The sequence below is a fragment of the Physeter macrocephalus genome, chromosome 20 (genome assembly GCF_002837175.3).
Source record: "Physeter macrocephalus isolate SW-GA chromosome 20, ASM283717v5, whole genome shotgun sequence".
Lineage (NCBI taxonomy): Eukaryota > Metazoa > Chordata > Mammalia > Artiodactyla > Physeteridae > Physeter > Physeter macrocephalus.
The window spans coordinates 75,617,343-75,632,632 of NC_041233.1; the positions used below are offsets into that span (position 1 = coordinate 75,617,343).

At 37.9% G+C, this 15,290-nt stretch overlaps 1 protein-coding gene across 6 annotated transcripts; it reads right to left on the minus strand.

Moving 5' to 3' along the window:
* Positions 1-1,775: 1,775 nt before the first annotated feature.
* Positions 1,776-15,259, minus strand: IKZF5 (IKAROS family zinc finger 5). Of its 6 annotated transcripts, none has more exons than XM_055081102.1 (6): positions 15,131-15,259; positions 13,482-13,630; positions 6,986-7,184; positions 4,796-4,978; positions 3,346-4,189; positions 1,776-2,288 (listed from the first exon to the last, which is right to left on the minus strand). In XM_055081102.1, the coding sequence occupies exons 3-6, from the start codon at positions 7,116-7,118 to the stop codon at positions 2,144-2,146; spliced, it is 1,305 nt and encodes a 434-aa protein (XP_054937077.1). In that variant the 5' UTR covers positions 7,119-7,184; positions 13,482-13,630; positions 15,131-15,259; the 3' UTR covers positions 1,776-2,143. The 6 variants fall into 6 exon arrangements, with proteins under 6 accessions (XP_054937077.1, XP_054937079.1, XP_054937078.1 ...); XM_055081104.1 differs by having other exon boundaries at positions 14,752-15,259; XM_055081103.1 differs by lacking the exon at positions 15,131-15,259 and adding an exon at positions 14,722-14,737.
* Between the last annotated feature and the right edge of the window lie 31 nt (positions 15,260-15,290).

A 15,290-nucleotide genomic window follows, 5' to 3' on the forward strand; every position in this document is an offset into this window, starting at 1 on the left:
AAGGTAGCCATGAAATCTTAAAAAAAAAAAAAAATTAACATTTTACACACTGGAAAATTATTAAAAAAACTAATTGGATCCTAGTTTTCAAAAAAGAAAAATCGAGATCATTAGAAAGTGTTATTTTTTATTCATATATTACAAAAGCAAAGCTTCATTCACAATATAAACTACATACTAGATAGTTATTTCAGCATTAAACTGCTTTCTGGAATCCCTAAACAATAGTGTGTTTTGCAACCATACTCGTTTTATGTTTTACATACAAAATACGTTCTTGACATCAAAGTACATATTAACAAAACCAAGTTCTAGAAACCATATACCCTCTAAGACTACTTAATGAAAAGTCCTTAGCAGGGAATTTTTTAAAAAATAATACATCCATTTGATAAATATTTTTGTAGAACTTAAATGAGGTTTATCTCTGAACATTTTTTTAGTAATATTCCCTTTGTCAAACAGTTCTGCAGATGAATGGCAAACACTTATTTCTAAAATGAAATAGCACTGGAAAATATCCAGTGAAATTTTTTCAAAGTAAAAGTCTAGCCTTTACTTGAATTTCAAGAAGTTGTAGCTACATACTATATTCATAAAATCTGAAATAAAATTACTCCCTGTTAATCTCTTCACAGTTTCTTAAAAAAATATTAGTGGAGATAAAGTATCTACCAACTTTAAAAATCTAAACTTATGTTCACTGAACAAAAATAAATTTAGTTTCAGAACATTGCCTGTTAACAGCAAAGTATTATAAATAGTGCATGTTAAACTTTTCTGAACTCATTTCTATAAAATATTTGATTAAAAATAAAATGGGAGAAACATATTCAATACTTAATAGAAGATACTAACATCTTTCCAATACAGAATTTAACTCACAAAAAATTTAAATAAAATCCTAAATATTTTTAAAAAATACAATACTAAAAAAGTTTCTAAGGTAGATTTGCTTCAAAAACTTTAGTGCATTTAGAATTAACTACAGCTTTCAAGCATCGATACCTTTGGAATACAACTGTGCTCTTTTAAGTCCTAGGAATTTTAAAATTATACATTCTAGTTTGCAATTGTGAAAAAAAATGTTTGAACTAAAATGTACTTTCAAAACATCTCTCTTTAGTTGTCAGAAAAAAATGTATTTGTCACTATTTGGCCCAGAATATATAGTTAATAAAACTGGTTTTAACATTAGAGTTCTTCCTTTTTGTTTAATGAAAACTTTCATTTTCTATTTTGTGGTATTGCTTTTATATGAAGAATAAAATAGAAGAAAAAAATAACCACAGAAGCTTCCAAATGACAGCAACTTGTTTCTGACAATATATACATACGAGGGCCAAGTTACACATTTGGAAATGGCTGCACTAAAACTGATCTGAGCAGCGAGCGCTCCAAGCAACAGAGCAGAACAGGCTGCAGACTTTAAGATTCACAAGCCTCAGATTGACAAGATTTGTTTGCAGAAACTCCTTGATGCTGCTTTTTCAACAATGCGATGGAGATTCGTTTAGATTGGATATTAAACCACAGAACTCATTTTAATGGCTTTCTAGCATTTGGAAGGGAGGGCAGAAGATTCATTAACTTGGCACTTGGGGGTTTTTGTGGACTTATACCATCAACATTACCCTTTCACTTACTATTAAGTGTAGAAGTCCTTCTTAGTTAATGCTTAATAGTTAGAATACTTGCTTAAGAAGCCAATTAGTAACTTTCAAGATTTGAACCGAATTAAAAATAAAAATTTTGCAAAGTACACAGAAACCAAGTTAGTAACAATATATTTTATTGTTTGACCAAGCTGTCCTCAGAGTATGCTAGTTATTACACAAAAACAGCCTCCTAATCAAAATTAATTACTGTGGATTTATATAGCAAGTTTTATTTTTGTAAACAAATTAAATACCACATTTAAATGCATTTTTATATCTATTTCCACACATTTTTTATCCTCTTCTACTAATGATTCAATTCACAGTTTTATATAGTTTTCTTGCTGTACATTGAAGACTGGTAAAACTGCAAATAAGCATTACAACTTGAATTCACAGAAAATATCTTAAATGGCCAATTCTGAAGAGGAGTCCAGAATTCGTTTTGGACATATGTTCTCATTTTTGTAAATATCACTTCACCATCACATTTTCCCATGTGTTTCTATACCTACCTTTTCTTGAAAATTATGGGCAATAAATGGATAGAAGGCAGGAAAAGGAAACTTCAGATTTTGGGGGGAAGGACCGCATTTCCTAGGAATAAGATGGATGACTTCCACTGTACCTCTTTGGTCATCAAAGGAATAGAAGGAATAACAGATTCTCAGTATAGCTATCAACCTCACGTGTAACATCAGAATGAAGATTTAAATGAACAGTTCAGATTAAAAGGAAAAAAGGCATCTTCACAGATAATCCTCTGATATTTCTAGCGTTCTCATGTATTTACCTGTAGTTTTTAAAATAAGTTACAAGTATAATAAAAAGAATACAATGGAAAATTGCTGTGTGTTTAAACTACAAGTTGAATAGGCAGGTATCTTAAATATTAAACTCCATTTTCAATTTAAAGTCTTAAAGCGTCATTTCTTTTCAGAACTTTTACCTCATATTTTTATAACTTTAATTTTAAAAGAATTAAATGTTTTATATTTTCCCTTGTGGAAAAAAGAAAGATTTACTACACTGAAATTGCTTTACTATTATCAGTTGAAATTAAACTACTGATTCAACTAAGCTATGTTAACTAAATAGTCTTCAATTAAGGGCAATTTTAAAGGCAATTCCTCCACTAAACATTGAAATAAGTTGTAACAGATTTTGTAAGAGAAAGTAATTTACCCTTTTGAAATTATAGCAGAAATAACATCTAGCTGCAGCATAGATGTTGAAATACCAAGGGTATCTATCAGCCTTGAAGTTTTTATGGACCATAAATGTGAGAAATTTAAATGACCACTTGTAAGATTATCATCGCACTCCAATTCTCCAATGTCTAAATGAAAGAAAAAAACAAACACCAACGTGTCCAACTGTTCTAATACATAAATGACCCTGACGAGGTTTTTATGGAAAAAGAAAATTTTGTTTCCACTGTCAAATTTATACTCTGTATGTATAGACTTTAAATTAGCAAACATCTTAATAGGGACGACACCCCCCACCCCTCCCCTGCAGAAAACAACAGTAAACTACAAAACACAAAAAGGCAAACCAAGTAAAGCATAACGTGATTGTTTTCCATCAGTGTTGGTTATGTTGCCCTCTTGCAAAATGACAGGCAAAATCATACTTGTTTTTACATTTGCATCCACATATGTTACACTGAAAAGGATTTTCATACCCATGACATCCCATATGAATAGTGTAAAGGATATTGTCGGCAAAGTACATGTCACAGTGCTGGCAGTGGTGCAGAAGCTGAGGGTCCTGGACCGGCAGGGTCGGAGCTGGAGTGCTTGGCTGACTGTTTCCCATGCTGGGAGTACTCGTGTGAGCACTTGGTTCACTGCTCGGACCTGCCACCGGACTATAGTTCCTCTGACTATGTGATGGCCGAGCTTCAGGGCTAGTGGGAGAGGAGCTCTGAGGAATACTGGCTGACACGGCAGAAACTACTGCTTGAGCAGAGGGCTGCTGCATCATGAAAGGCTTCTCATCAGGGCAGGGAACTACATCAGGGGATGCGGGGTTTTGGTTTTCAGGTGGCAAACTGGACAACTGTCCTGCTAGAGTTGACAGCTGGTTTAAAGGGTTGTCAACCATGAGTTCTTGGGGGTCCCTTGGCAGGCCACCAGCTGGTGTGGTTTTCGCCATACTTTCATAGGAGTCAGTCTGGATATTCGGGATTTCGTGGGTAAAGTCATTAAGGTAGTCTGGCTTCTGAACCACCATGGAAGGTGGGCTCAAGTTGATTAGTGCTCGTCTGCTATAGCCCAGATTGCTTGTTTTCTTCTGTAAAACCCCCCACATCTTCTTGCTGCTTAAGGAAGACCTAGTACCTTTAATTGGTACCATTTTATGCTTGCGCCTTCGATGATGGGACAGGTTACTTCGATCACTGCAGCGGAAGGAACACAATTCACATTTATATGGTTTTTCTCCTGTATGGGAACGCATATGGGCTTCCAGATGACGCTCGTAAGCAGATGCAAATGGACATAAGTGACATCTATGAGGTTTCTCACCTGTTTAAAAAGAAAAATGGGGGAGAAACTGCAAGAGTAGCTCATTTATGAAAAGTTTCGTATTTTGTCCATTCAGTAGATTTAGAAATTGATCAAAAAATAAAATGCTTTTCAGAATAACACATTTGCAAAAAATTATTAAAATTTATTAAGAAACCTGCATATAACAACCTTTATACTATACTGACTAATGGAATGAATCACTTTCACAGGAGGGATGGCTAAGGTTACATCTGAGGGTTAGCAGTGTAGCCTGCAACCGTACAGAAACCTTTTCCCTGGTCTGCAAAGGAAACGTACTTAGTAAGGATAAAGGTAAAAACATTTTATCACTTCATGCTGTCTTCAGCATTAACCTGCCCAACCTGAGAAGCAGACAGATAACTGAGATTATTTAGATTAAGAAGGAAGATGGCTAAGGAAGGGGAAGCCGTACAAGGGGCCTCACTTCCTTGTATGCTGTATGCTATTGCTGTGCAAAAATGGAGTCACTTCTCCATTTATTCAAACCTTACATCCACCTTCATTTTCAAACTATCACAACTATTTATACGATAGATCAACCTGCCCGTAAAGAAATGCCCTCTCCAGCCACTTCTCCGTTACCTGTGTGGATTCTAATGTGTTCAATGAGCCGTGCGGTGCCTTTGCTGGCATAGTTGCAGTACCGACACTTGAGCTTCCCATCAAAGGTCCTTTCAAACCCGTCTACTAACATTCCTGAGTTTTCATCCAGGGAAACTTCAACAGATGGGTGATCAAGTCCATTTTGATCACCATCTGTTCCAGCTATAAACAAAGTATAGCAAAAGAAATTATGCATCTCAGAATCAACTCAATTTAGCAATTTAGTGTAGAGTGGTAGAAAATCTTTCATAAATCGACAGTTTGCTTAGCACAAAAGTTAAATTCACAAAAATCACAGTCTCTCTGAACTGAGGTTAACTTTATACAAAAGCAGTATTCTTATTAGGGAGACTTCAAATTACCAACACTTAAATTATATCAGTCCTCAACGTATTTTGAGGAAGCTAACAGGGTATGGTATTTATTTGACAGGTAAGGAGACAGAGGGGGGTAAACAGTCATGGCAGTTATACATGTTTAAGATTCTAAACACTTCTACAAATACAATGGGCAGTCATGATAATCTCCCAAACTCCTAATCTATTTAATCTAAAGCAATTAATGTTGAGTTTTGCAGTTCCACTCAGCTTACACATATGTTCTAGATTCTGGGTTGCATTTAGGATCTTAAAATTCTAATTAAGCACATATAGGGAAATATTGTATCTGATACCTCTGAATGTTATGAACTGTAAGAATTTCAGAGTTAAGAGATGTTTGGCTGTTTGCTTTTAACCTAATCAAACTACTTCTTTGTATAGGTGAAGAAACCGAAGGGGCAATTGCTCATAATCTGGAAGACCAAGAGACAGGGGACTACAACCCCGCTCCCCTGGGTCTCAGTCCGGGAACGGCACACTGAAGTATTAAGACGGAAATGTTTATCCCTACAGCTTCATGGGAAAAGCACTTCTACTCCACCTGCAGGAGGTGGCAGTGCAGGTGCAGACAACTCAAGCCCTTTGCTCTACTGTTTCCTCCGTCCTTCACTAAGAGAAGAGAAGTGACTCTGCTGGTTGGTGCAAGTCCAACATCCAACAGGCCCGTTGCATTGGAGGGACAGCAAGGCTCAGTGTCCCCCCTTCTCCCATTGCTTTCCCAAGCCAGTAACTCCCGAAACAGAATGTGTATACGAAATCACTTGGGGAGCGTATTAAAATACAGCTTCTGATTCAGTAGATTTGGGGTGGCACCTGACGTTTTGCACCTCTCACAAGCTCCCAGGTGATGCCTGGTCTCTGCTGTTGCTGGTCCCTGGATTATAAGGCCCTAGACCACCTAGGTCAAGGGTTAGCAAATTTTTCCTATAAAGGTCAGATAGCAAATACTTTAGGCTTTGTGGGCCACAGGGTCTCTATCCCAGCTGCTCAACTCTGCTGTTGTGACTCAAAAACAGCTATAGAAAACAGGTAAACAAGCAAGCATGGCTATGTTTCAATAAGACTTTATTTATGGATGCTAAAGTTGGAATTTCATATAATTTTCACATTATGACATTATTTTTCTTTTGTTCCCCCCACCAACCATTTAAAAATGTAGAAACCACTTTTAGCTTGCAGGTCATGTAAAAACAGCAGTCCAGATGGGGCCCACTGTCTGTAGTTTGCTATCTCCTGAGCTACGTTCAGAAATAGATTCCAGTCTTCGTGTGGTAAGCAAACCAGACAGTCTATCTGTAGGTCAGGTAGAATAGGCTCAAGTAGGTCACTGCTTTCTCTACTCTGGTTTCTCCTCCTAGGTGGGTATACATGGTTGGTCTTCTCTTCATTTTAAGAGAAGAAACAGAAACCCCTATTTTGTCTCAGGTCTAACCCAGATTTCCTAATGGCCAAACCCCTTGTGTAATGAAGCTGGACCCCCTTTTGCTTCCTTGTGTCTGCTGTTAGCTAACAGAACTGGGAGAATGGAAAGGGAATTTAGAACCCCTAACCTTCCCACAAGACCATAATGCATCTCTGGGCCACGGTAAGCCCTGCTGGAGCTTTACTTTCCCTCAGCAAAAACCTGACATGTTTAAAGAAGGGAAAAAAAATTGCCCATATCTTTCTAGGAAAAACAGAATGATTCACATTAGTGAACAGTAGTGGGCTTCATACTACGGGTAATGACACACAAACACTAATATATTTATAAAAAGTGAATTATTTAATAGTATTAAGATGAGTCTACCTCCCTGAAGAGCCTCTGCTTCTTTGTCCCCACTAACTGATCCAGAAATCATGTTGACATGATGGGTCTGCTGAGTCAGGTATTCCTGGAAATCTTTCACAAAGTCCAAAGGCTCTGGTTTCTTTTCACCCATCTTTGTTTTTGATTTTCTTTTTTTTTTTTTTTTTTTTTTTTTTTTTTAGTTTACAGTTCCTTATACCTACAGGGGGAAAAAAAATGAAATAATTTTACATTATTTAGGGAGATATACTACATATTAAAACAACAACAGCGACAAAGATTATTATGTGCCAGGCACTACAAAGCAACAGAGAACACAGTCCCCGCCTTTAAGTATCTTATAATCTTCCTGATGAACTAAAGAAACACAAAATGGTGAACAATAGATTTAATATTTAAATAAACTGGGATTCAAACTTAGTTTTTAGAGGATAGAAAGAAATTACAAAGAGAGGAAAAAAGAGAAAATAAATTCAGAGGAAGGAAACAGGCATATCAGCAGGGATTATCAATGAATGAGACAGTAAAGAAACTAAGTGGCTCATTCGGGGCTGTTGCAGAGAATCTGTGGATGATGGACATGGAGCATACCTGCGTGTCCAATCCAGTCGCTACTAGCCACATGCAGCTACTGAGGGCTTAAATGTCGCTAATACAAATGACTTGAGTTTCTTATTTTATTAATTTAAAAGTGAAATAGCTACATGTGGCTAGTGGCTATCATATCAGACAGCAAAGGCTCTTAAAACATAGGGTTCACATGAATGAGTACTCTAGAAGTAGATGATCTACAACAGGGGGCGGCAAACTTTCTGTAAAAGACCAGACAGTAAATATTTTAGCCTTTGCAGGTCACGCGGTCTCAGCTGCAACCACTCAACTGTCATTATAGTTAAAAGCAGCCATAGACAACATGTAAAGTAATAAGTGTGACAGTGTTCCAACAAAGCTTTACAAAAACAGGAACAGAGCCAGGTTTGGCTTATGGGCTACAGTTTCCTGACCCTTGCCCTAGAAATCCAAATCACTCCCTCTACCACCACCCATCATCCTACTCATTCTAAGAAAAAAAAAAAAAAAAAATTAAAGAAAAGAAAAAAAATCCCTGATGCTGATGTACAGAGAATAAGCCTCATGTCAGATTTTGTAGTCATAAACTAAACTGGTCCTCACACAGGTTTATAGCTCAAATTCGCAAATCCAATAACCATACAGTTTTCTAGTAAGAACAAGCTGAGGAAGTCTAGCACCTAGGAGACAACAGGTCTTTTTCTTCCAATAAAAATATATTTATGTAAATGTATATGGTCTTCTTAAATATGCCATATGTTAAAAATTTCTTTCCCTAAACCCAACTATTTAATGAGTAATTTACTATCTAAAAAAGTTCTCATCTTTAATAGCCAGTAGTAGGCATTTAAAGCTAAAGATTAGTCACTTCTCTGTATATATGCTTAACTTTTTCTCAAAGCATAACATACACACAGAAAAGCACATCAATCCTAAAGGCAGAGCTCGGTGAATCATCACAAAATGAACACATCCCTAAAATCAGCACCAATGTCAAGAAACAGAAGGCTACCAGCATCCCAGGAGCCCCCCTGCGCACCCGTCCAGTACTAATCCTCCCGACCCCGTGCACCAGGAAGGGCTCCACAACCCTGACTTCTGAAATTGCTGGGCCACCAGGTATGCATATATTCAGCTTTAGATAATGCCAAATAGTTTTTCAAAGTGACTGTACCAATTTACACTCGCACCAGTGGGGGACAAGACTTTTGTTGCTACACGTCCTCACCAACACTCAGGTATTTTTTGCCTTTTTCATTTTAGCCACCCTAGTGGGTGTACAGTGGTATCGCACTGGTTTTAATTTGTATGGCCTGACAATTAATTAAGCTGTGTACTTCAATTACCCATTTAGATAACCTCTATTTCATACCCAGTGAAGTATCTGTTCATGTTCATTTTTCTATTAGGTTGTCCATCTTTTTCTAAGTAATATGTAAGAGTTCATCAAATATTCTGGATATGGGTTCTTTATTAGATATGTATATGTTAAGTACTTCTCCCACTCTGGTTGCCTCCTTTTCATTTTCTTAATGGTAACTTTGATGAACAGACGTTCTTAATATAGTCCAATTTACCCATTCCCCCCCTGCCCCGCCCTTTACAGTTAGTTGTTGGTGTCCTTGCCTATATTTTACATCAAGATGTTCTCCTGTATTTTCTTCTAAAAATTTTATTATTTTTTTTAACCTTTCGTATTTTTATCTGGAATTGAGCTTTGTGTATGGTGAAGTAAGAATCAAAATATATTTTTTTCCCCAAGGAGACATCCAACTGTCCTAACAACATGCATTTAATAGACCAGCCTTTCTCCACTAGACTCTTTTATCACCTTTCTAAATCAGGTGATTATATATGTAATTCTACTTCTGGATGCTCTATTCTGTTCCACTGGTCTACTTTTGTCTATCCTCACACTAACACCACACAGTCTTAATAATAAAAATCTTAATATCTCAGTAATTTAAGTCCACCAGTTGTTTTTCTTCTTCAAGAATATTTGGACTACTCTGGGTCCTTTTCAGCCTAAGTTTTTCAGTGGCAAGAAATGTGGGGTTGTGGAAATGAGATAAAAGCACATTTTCTACTCAACAAAAGCCTGACCAACATTTTAAGAACTAAGACTTCTATTTTAATTGACTTAACTAGAAATCTACTGGAAACAGACTACCTTGACTGTGTTGCTACTATAGATCATTGAACTGTATAACAATTAGTTCCTTATTAGGAACACAGGACTTGTTTTGGTTTCCCTTGTTTACTGGCCCCAGACGGATATATTTTACTTTTGTATTTCTTGTCTTCCTCTCTTCTTACATTTAATTTGTTCTTTACTCTGAACACATCTAGCCAAATAAGAACCTGCAGGTGACCAAATTCTCACTTTTCTTGATGCAACATGTATGTATAGTTCCTTTCCTCCCTTCTTAGAAGATGCCTAGGGGGTTATTATTATTACTATCTCTTTTCACTGTTTTCTAGAAAGTTGAAGCTACTGAAAATCTGTCCTCTGGATCAACAGAATATTATGGTATGAGGTCAAACTTACTAGCTTAAAGACTCTGAACAGGGTCTTCTCTAGCCTTAGTTTCCTACTTTGTAAAATGAGATAATACCAGTTTGCAGTGCTGTTTTAAGTTTTACAGATAAGTGTAAAGTATCTCCAAGATGTGTAGTTTATGGCATGTTCTCCGAGGACAGTAGCTACTTCTGCAGTCAAAAATGGTTATACCTTGGATTAAGAAATTCCTCACCGTCCCAGATTCCAAGTGTCTTATGTTACCATTGTATATATCTCTTCTTTAGTTACAATGAAACAAACATGGTCCACCTTAGTCTCAATTATTCATATATCCCAATTTGCAATTTCCCAAATCAATTTACAATTTCCCAAACCCATCTCTTCTTATTTTACTCTTTTAGGCCACCTCTTTAAATCACTTGCTTTAGTCTGGCTCTGCTTTCTCAATCTTAAGGATTACTGCTGGTTTCTGAACAAGCTTGTTTCAGTTGCTTTTTTCCCATCTTACCTTGTTGACTTGAACTGCTCCTCTGTTTCCTAATCACTGATTAGTATTTGTTTTATGACTATACTTGATTCTGCTGATTATTTGTCCTTTAAAATTTGCGCTCTGGTTAGGGGGAAAAACAGCGGGCCTGTCGGCTCCAATGAAAAAGATTATCAAGAATAAGATTAAAAAATAATCTATAATAAGATTATATCTCAATAAAACTGAAAAAGAAAACCCACACCTCAAAACATACAGGGATGGGGAGCAATGTAAAAGCATACATAAAAAGGTAAGAAATATAGCAGATAAAGATGGAGAATGAGTTCCGAAAAGACAGAGAAAATAAAGAAGAGAAATGCTTTTCAAAAAAATGATCAAGAAATTTCCAGAATTAAAGATTCCTTTCAATTCAATCTGAAAGGGTTCACAGAGTGCAAAACAGAATATATACCAATAAATAACACTTAGACACATTATTGTGAAATTTTAAAATCTCAAGGACAAAGAATAGGAAACTTTCTAGTGAGGAAGAGCAGCCCACCCACATAGGAAAAACAATCAGATATTGAGTATCAATGGCAACACTGGGTGCAAGGAAACAACAGAGCAATTACTTACTCCAACTTAGAATGTTCTCACTTCCTCAAGCTGCTAAAGGCTAGCTTCCAAAAATCTACATCACAATTAATGGAGAAAATTTAGATGCATTCCCTTTAGAATCAAGAAGGCAAGCATGCTTGCATCACTACAGCTATTCAACACAGTACTGCGGCAGGTAAACACCCCACAATATAAAAAGGAAAAAAGTAATAAAAGGTGTAAGGACAGGGAGATACCTCTCCCCCTGCCCCCCCCCCAAAAAGAAAAGAATAAGATCTGGGAAGTTGTTTTTTAAATTGTAAAAGCTGTAAGGCCCTACAGACTGTCTGTGTTCTAACTACAAAAGCTACAATTTAGAAAGAAATCCTGGTATTTCACTGCAACTTTGCATCACCTCTCGCCAATAAGTTCACATGAAAACGGATGTTGCCACTGTTAAATATCTGAACATACATAGGCTTCAATAAGCAAGATCAATCTTACCAAATCCTGATTAGAAAGCATAACACTGCTAAGGTACATGTGATAATGCAGAAAAAAAAGGCACAGGACTGCCATTAAGAAGAAAATGATATTTTTATACATGTATCTCAAGTTTTAAGAACTCAAATAAGCCTAATCACAGAGAACGACTGGCATATTTTGACAGTCTTGGCTATTATCACATTGTCACATTATAAGTTTCACTGTGTTCCCCGCCAAAAACTGTATGCCGATTTTCAATCAAAATGCATGATGGACTTAAAAAAACAACAGCAATAAAGGATGCCAATGAAAAAAGGGAAGATAACATTGTAAACTTGAGAGAAACTCTATTCTTAGGAATTTTAAATATACTGATAGGGTTTATAGTTGTAGACATTCTGCAATGATTTAAAATTTGTCTTTCCATCCCTAAGCATTTTTGTGCCCGCTTGACCTACATCACCTCCCCACCATGCAGCATTACAGGCCCTTGCAGAGCTCTAGTCTGCAGAACAGATGAGTATGCATGAAAGATGCCTAAATCCGGATGGACTCTATGGTTCAAACCCCAGCTTTCTCCATCTCAAGTCAGTACTTCTAAGCACAATAAATAGAAAAAGAATAATTCTGAAACTACAGAAGACTTCTTGATATCCAAAAAAAAAAGTTTTGTATCCAAACCATCTTCCTGTCTTTAATAAAGCAATCATCAGTCTTAGGACCAAATGTTTAATCTAAGAACTCCATAAATTAACAGGTATCTAGAGATTCATCCAAGACAGTGATAAATTTTAAAACCTTTGTGAATGTAACATAAAAATGAATGTTAGGAATCAGCAAACTATAATGCTCTCGTTCCCATACTTTATGATTATCATTTCTTATGATACAGCAAAATTTCTGAGTCCTCCCTGTGATCCCTCTGATTAAAGTTAAGTTGGTATGGTATTCCACGGGGTATAGACACATGTCTATAAAGCAACTGGCTAGAATGCACATAAATTATTTTTATGCCAATAGCTCTCCCAAACTATCCATTCAAAACTCACAAATAAGGTTCTTAGAAAACAACCAGAGACTACCCATGCTAGTAAAGGAAAGAAGCATTTGAGAAATAAGCTTTGATATCCCCAAAGAACACAAAAACTTCTTTATCTTTAAGCAGGTAACTTAAACTATTCTTGACCTTCCTTGGGTTCTGATATTCAAGTCCTGATCTTCAGTCTCATAAAAGGGAAGTTGTCTATCAATACACACACAACCAACCCCTCTTAATCACGAGCAAACAATGTAAAAGAGAGGCATCATGGTGCAAATTAGAAGACAACCACAACTATGAAATAGAGGTGATATAAGAACCAGAAAGGGCTCTTTAACCTACCCTCCTCCCAAACTCTAGATTTTGAGAACAACATGATTAGGCAACAGTAGGATCTATTTTATTCATCTACCATTTCTCATAGGGTTATTAAACATAAGGTAACTAACAACTAACTTCTTATACAGTAACTTAATTTGGGGTTTAGGCAGGCCTATACACATGCAGTTCTACTGAATGTGTTTACTTTTATAGCTTAATAATTATGGTCACTGAAAGATTTACTCTGCCATAGAATACATATCAATGGAGAAGTCTAATAAGTGAGGTTTCGTTTGTACAGAGAATAACATGGACTTCAAAAAGAATTAGAACACATTTCCTCTGATTACATAACCATCAAAAAAACAATTCTCTGAAGGCAAAAAGGGACATTATGAGGTGCTGAGAAATCAGAAAACATAATATAAAAGTAAAACTTAAATAAATACAAGCTGGGAAAAATAAAAAAAGAAGAGTTACACAATCTAACCTTTTCACCCCAAATCAGTTCCTCCTTTTTCTTGCCACTCCAACATGGATGAAATGTAGAGTAATCGAAATTTACTCTGGAGATACACCAAAGGACTCCAAAAGGCCATGGAGCGAATTTCAACTAAAATTGAAAAGCCATACAGAGGTCTGCAAAGAAAAATACACCACAAATCAAAACCTTTGTGACAAAAAATTAGGCTATACGGGTTTAATAAGCTAATAAAATAACTTGTGCCCATTTTACCACTACCAGAAAAGAAAACTAAGCTAACAGATAAACAACAAAGCAGCAGGTTCACTTCAGCAAAAGCTCCAAATAATCACCAAAGAGTAACATGCATCAGTGCGACTATCGTATTTTTTTCCACTGGTGGATTTCATTTTTTGGCAAAAACGTTATTGTCTTTCCAAATTAAGTTATTAACTTCATTTGTTCGTAGTACACTTCTAAAAGGCTCAGGGGCTCAGGCTTAGTACTGCTGAACAGCTACAATTCCATAAAAACAAGGTACTAGCCTAGCCCCACAGGGAAACATTTGTGAGAAAAGGTTTAGAAAAGAAAACCCACCAGGCACGCCCAATAACAGCACATCTGATTCCCATCTTTATTATCCTCTCTATCGCAACTCAAAACACTTAGGGTTTTCTTGGGAAACACTTGGGACCCCTGGGGGCAAAAAACACAAAACGTCTCAATTCGTTGCAACCAACTCCCAACCTTGTATTAACCTGTAGCTGTGGTGAGTCCACAACATAAATCAAAATTTAAAGGGATTTGTAAAATTGCTAGTCCAGACGTTTAAAAAGTTGTTCTAAGGAAGTTGTGTTTCTTCCAAACTGAAGTTCGGTAGAGCTCACAATTTAAAACGACTTTACTTCTTCTCCCACTTGTCACTCCTCTCCGGGCCTAAACAGCACACTAAGGAGACACTAAATGGGCCACGTGGTTAGTGGCAGCTGGAACCGGTTTAACTTCTATTTAGATTCAATTTACCGAGCACTTACTAGACGCATGGCTTGACTACTCGCACGCCGGACAGTTTATTAAAAGACTTAAATCCTGCACGAACCTGAACAGTTCTTCGCTGCAAAATCCTCCCCCAAACCTCACATCTCCCCAAAATTAGAGTGCACAAGCAGTAGAAACGGGTCTAGGAAGGACCGTCAGATAAAAGACGGAGGCTTTAAAAAGTCCTCCCAACGAGCAGCCCGGAACTGGCGTCGGGGCGGACCCTCACCAGGATTCGGAACACCTAGGAGACCCGCACCTCGGCTGATCCCCTGGCCCCGGGATCCGGTGAAGACGCAACCTCGGGGCGCTCCCCCCTCCACGACCACCTGTCAGAGCGAGAGGCAGCTCCCTATCCAGGAGCCGCCAAGCCCCTGCCAGACGGCGACGCCACCGCAGGGACCGCTCGCTTCCTCGGGGCTCCCGCGGCCAGACACCGCACCCTCCGCTGCTCGGGCCGGGAAGGTCCTGGATCGTGACCCCCGCCGACCAACCGACCACGCCCGCCCCTTCGCTGAGGCTGAGTTCAGGGCGGAGTCAGCCCGCCGCGAACACCCTGCTCTCTCCTCCCGCCACTCCTTCTTAACCGCTCTCCTCAGCCGTGTCACCGCCGTCCGAGCCGGTAGCCAGCTACTTACCTCCTGACAGCCGCACCGAGTAACCCCTACCGCCTTGTTCAACGCCGCTGCTGTCGCCGTCGACCCCGCCGTCTTCGTCACCGCCGCCATGTTTGTTGTGTCTTCTGTTCTCTTACCGCCCCACGGCCTTTCCTAACTCTCGCGTGAGCAGGGCGAAAGC